A 3,703-nucleotide genomic window follows, 5' to 3' on the forward strand; every position below is an offset into this window, starting at 1 on the left:
TGGGTCCCCACTCCACACTTCCCCTCATTCACAATGATAGGATTTTTTGTTCTTTGACTCCTGATACCCCTCCATGGGATTTTCAATCGCTTTTTACCACTCACCCTCAAATTCAAACTCAAACGTGAAAAAGGAGAACAAAAAAAAACAGAAAATAGAGGAAAGAAGTCAATGGGAGAAAAAGAAAACTTGGTAAAAGCTGAGAGCAAAAAAAAAAAAAAAAAAAGAGGGCAGAAAAAATGTTGCATGGGATACTGAAACCAGAAAGCACACTTGGAAACTGAAGAATGTTCCAGGAAGCAACCTTAGGGAAGAAAGAAATGAAGTGTGACTCGAAAGCATCTCCCAGAAAGCAGGACGGACAATGATACAACATGATCATTATCATGAAACACGATACAACATTGGAGAGGGGCCGGCAACTGCAGCGGCCAAGCAGCAGGATCAGAAGGGATCAGACAAGACAGAGAGCTCCAGGAAGGACGCCTCCCAGGGAGAGCAAAACCAGTCTATGTCTGATATTGTTTGTCCAGATATATACAAAAGGACACACCAACACAGTACTCTATGCGGCTCTGCAGAGAAAACGTAGTCGCAACAAGGGAAGTACTGAACACCGCCTCCTTTGCCGCGAGACCAGAAGAACTGGATGGTAACCAGCTACCACTGCCAAGCATTTTCATCAAAGATTTTGTAGAAGAATTCTGACCAAAATGTGGGAAATGTGGAGCAGCATTCTCGTGGAATTCAGACTTTTGGCTCCAAAATTACTGCTCTGAGATTATCTTTAAACCTCACACCAGAAATAGTCTCTGAAAGCATTTTTAAATCAAGCAATGCCCCAAACCCACGGTCAGGGAGTCAACTCTTACTCATAGTGAAGGTATGGAGTGTTTCCACGGCTGTCAATCTTTATGGGAGCACAAAGGCTTATCTTTCTCCAGAGGGGCTGTTAGTAGGTTCAAACCACTGACTTTTTGGTTAGTAGACCAACATTTACCAGACAGCTCCATGAAGGCCAAGCATTAGTTTAGCTTAATTAGTAAAGAATGTGTCTTGAGCATTGTACTCTTAAGAATTATAAGGGGGCTTAAAAAAATCCGGGGGTGCGGGCATTTTTGATATCTTTTGATTCTACTTCCCCACCAACTTTTTAGAACCCTTCTCCATGGGATCAAATTAACCACAGCAATTTCAAAGGACAGATTAGAAACTTAATTTGGGCAAAGACAGCAAGAATGGTTGCAAGCCTTGAAGGGTGTAATCAAGTCGCTGAATGGTACCTGCAGAAATTGTTGAATTGATGTATATATTTAACAAAAAATAAAATTACTTTTAAGAAGAATAAAAGTTGCAGACATAAAAACCTCATCAAGTATGATCTATAGCGACATAATATTCCATTAAATGAATAATCTACAGCTTACGAGGTACATAACCACTCCTCTACTGTTGGACATTTAGCATTTTTGTGAGTCCCCCCCACCAAAAATTTTTTTTTAATGTGTGTGTGTTTGTTTTTTTGTCAATTATAAACCACAAAGTCAGTAGTTCAAATCCTGAACTGGTAAATATTTACAGTCTCAGAAACCCTATATAGGATAGTTATGAGATAGAAACATGCACTTGGTCTTGTTTTTTTATACACCACATGGCTCTTGTGCCATCCTGAGCAAGCTGAGTTTCCTCTTGGGAACCTCCAGCCCCACAGAGGCAACCATTTCTAACACCCCCAAAGGGAGGTGGAATGAAGAACGTGTGACCCTTGAGTTCCTCACCGTAACTCTCACCACAGGTTCCCCCAGGGCTCAGCACCCAACACTTTAAGAGCAGCCTGTCCCTCACAGCGGGGTGGGGTGGGGGTGGGGGCAGGCTACGTGGGTGTGGGTTTGCTCAGGTCACAGGCGTTAAAGAGCACTCCAGAAGCCAGTGAGGCCAATCCTTCAGCATAGGGGCCTTTTCTATGCCTTCTGAATGTGCTCATTTCCCACATATCCAATCTGCAAACTTTGCTAGCAGCCTCAGTGCCCCATCCAACCTCCTTACCATAGTACCTGCTCCCTTCACCCTGAACCAGTCTTGTCCTCTCATCCAGTTCCCAGGCCGGTCCTTATGGAAGACTTGAATTTGCATTTGCCTTCCAGGGATGGTTTCCACTCCCTTCCCAAGTGTGCACCTTTAGACTCTCGGGGAAACTGGTCTCTGAGCCCTCCCAGCCCAGCCCCTTCCTCCTACCTTCATGGGGCCGTAGACTTCGGAGCGGTCAAACATGAGCTTAAAGTAGCTCAGGCTGCTCAGGGCGGCCTGCCAGGGCATGTACTCCGTCTCTTGCTCCAAGAAGAGGGTGTTGTTCAGAGCCAGAGTGACCGAGACTATTTGGGCGCTGGGAACAGAGAGGGCCCAAGTTAGCACATCCACCTGCCCACTCACACTCTGCCAGGTCCACCCTGGAGCCTCTGGGGGTCCCAGAGCCCCAGGTCATGACCCAGCTCCAGCATCCACCAGGATGGAATAAAGGACATGGAGGATGGATGGTGTCCCATTTTACAGGTGAGGAACCTGAAGTGCTGAGAGGTACGGTGAATTGTCTAAGGCAGCGGTTTTCAACCTGTGGGTCACGACCCCTTTGGGGGCATTGAAAGACCCTTTCACAGTGGTTGCCTAAGACCATGGGGAAACAGATATGCCCACCTACGAGTACCCGACGCGAAGACTCTTACCCATGCTACACCATGCTTCAAGACAAAAGTTCATTTACTTGTCATTAGAAATCAATATTTCACAATATAGAATTACATGTTATTTTGGTGATTAATCACTATGCTTTAATGATGTTCCATTTGTAACAATGAAAATATATCCTGCATATCAGATATTTACATGACGATTCATAACAGTAGCAAATTTACAGTTATGAAGTAGCAACGAAAATAATTTTATGGCTGGGGGTCCCCACCACATGAGGAACTGTATGAAAGGGTTGCAGCATGAGGCAGGATGAACACCGCTGGTCTGGGGCCACACAGCCCATAAGAGAGCTGAGATTTAAAAAGTGAAAGGCCTGTGCTCTTTACTCGGCCCTCCCTTTCCCTGGCTTGCTCTGCCCTCTGGGCCTTCCTATTCCTCTTCCCCTGCCTGTGAACATTGCTTCAGGTCTATGGGGGACAGCAGTCATGTCAGAACTGAACAGTTCGCTGGGAACAAAGTAGATGCTTAATAAAAATATGTTAATCCATGCTCCAGCTCCCCTAACCCGCCATTCCAGATTCTCCCAGTACTGAACAGGACAACCTTCAGGCAAAAAGCTTGGTGCAGTGGGGCCTAGTGAGGTCTGGGAGTTGGACAGTCTTGTGCCTGGTTGGTGGTCATGTGCTACTGTGTGAGCTCAGGCAAGATACTCCGAATCTCAGTCTTCTCATCTGTTAACTGGGGATGATCTTACTTCTGGTCTCAGGGCCAATAAAGACTGCAGGCGTGGTGTGTGGGAGGGTGGGGGATGAACTGAGGAACCAGCTGCACTGCCCATACCCCATCAACATAACAATAGGGGAGGGAGGTGAGAACTCACCTGGCCAGGTTGAAGGCGTCATGGATGACTTGGGCCCGATTGATGACTGGGATGGCCTATAAGGGGAAACAGTGGAGGCCTGGTGGTGGGGACAGGCCCTGCAATCTACTGCCTGGAGCTGGGCTGGGCTGGGCT

The 3,703-nt window shown here is 46.6% G+C and overlaps 1 protein-coding gene across 1 annotated transcript in view; it reads right to left on the reverse strand.

The window, feature by feature from the left end:
* The window catches only part of LOC101640699 (alanyl aminopeptidase, membrane), a 17,509-nt gene that overhangs the window by 6,457 nt on the left and 7,349 nt on the right, over positions 1-3,703 (reverse strand). The window contains exons 13-14 of the mRNA XM_013006477.2: positions 3,569-3,624; positions 2,236-2,383 (exon numbers count right to left, since the gene is read on the reverse strand). Of these exons, the coding sequence (XP_012861931.1) occupies positions 2,236-2,383; positions 3,569-3,624 (204 nt within the window). The remainder of the gene's footprint in view (positions 1-2,235; positions 2,384-3,568; positions 3,625-3,703) is intronic.

Source organism: Echinops telfairi, unplaced genomic scaffold (genome assembly GCF_000313985.2).
Source record: "Echinops telfairi isolate 266 unplaced genomic scaffold, ASM31398v2 ScPeMD7_7409;HRSCAF=8447, whole genome shotgun sequence".
Classification (NCBI taxonomy): domain Eukaryota; kingdom Metazoa; phylum Chordata; class Mammalia; order Afrosoricida; family Tenrecidae; genus Echinops; species Echinops telfairi.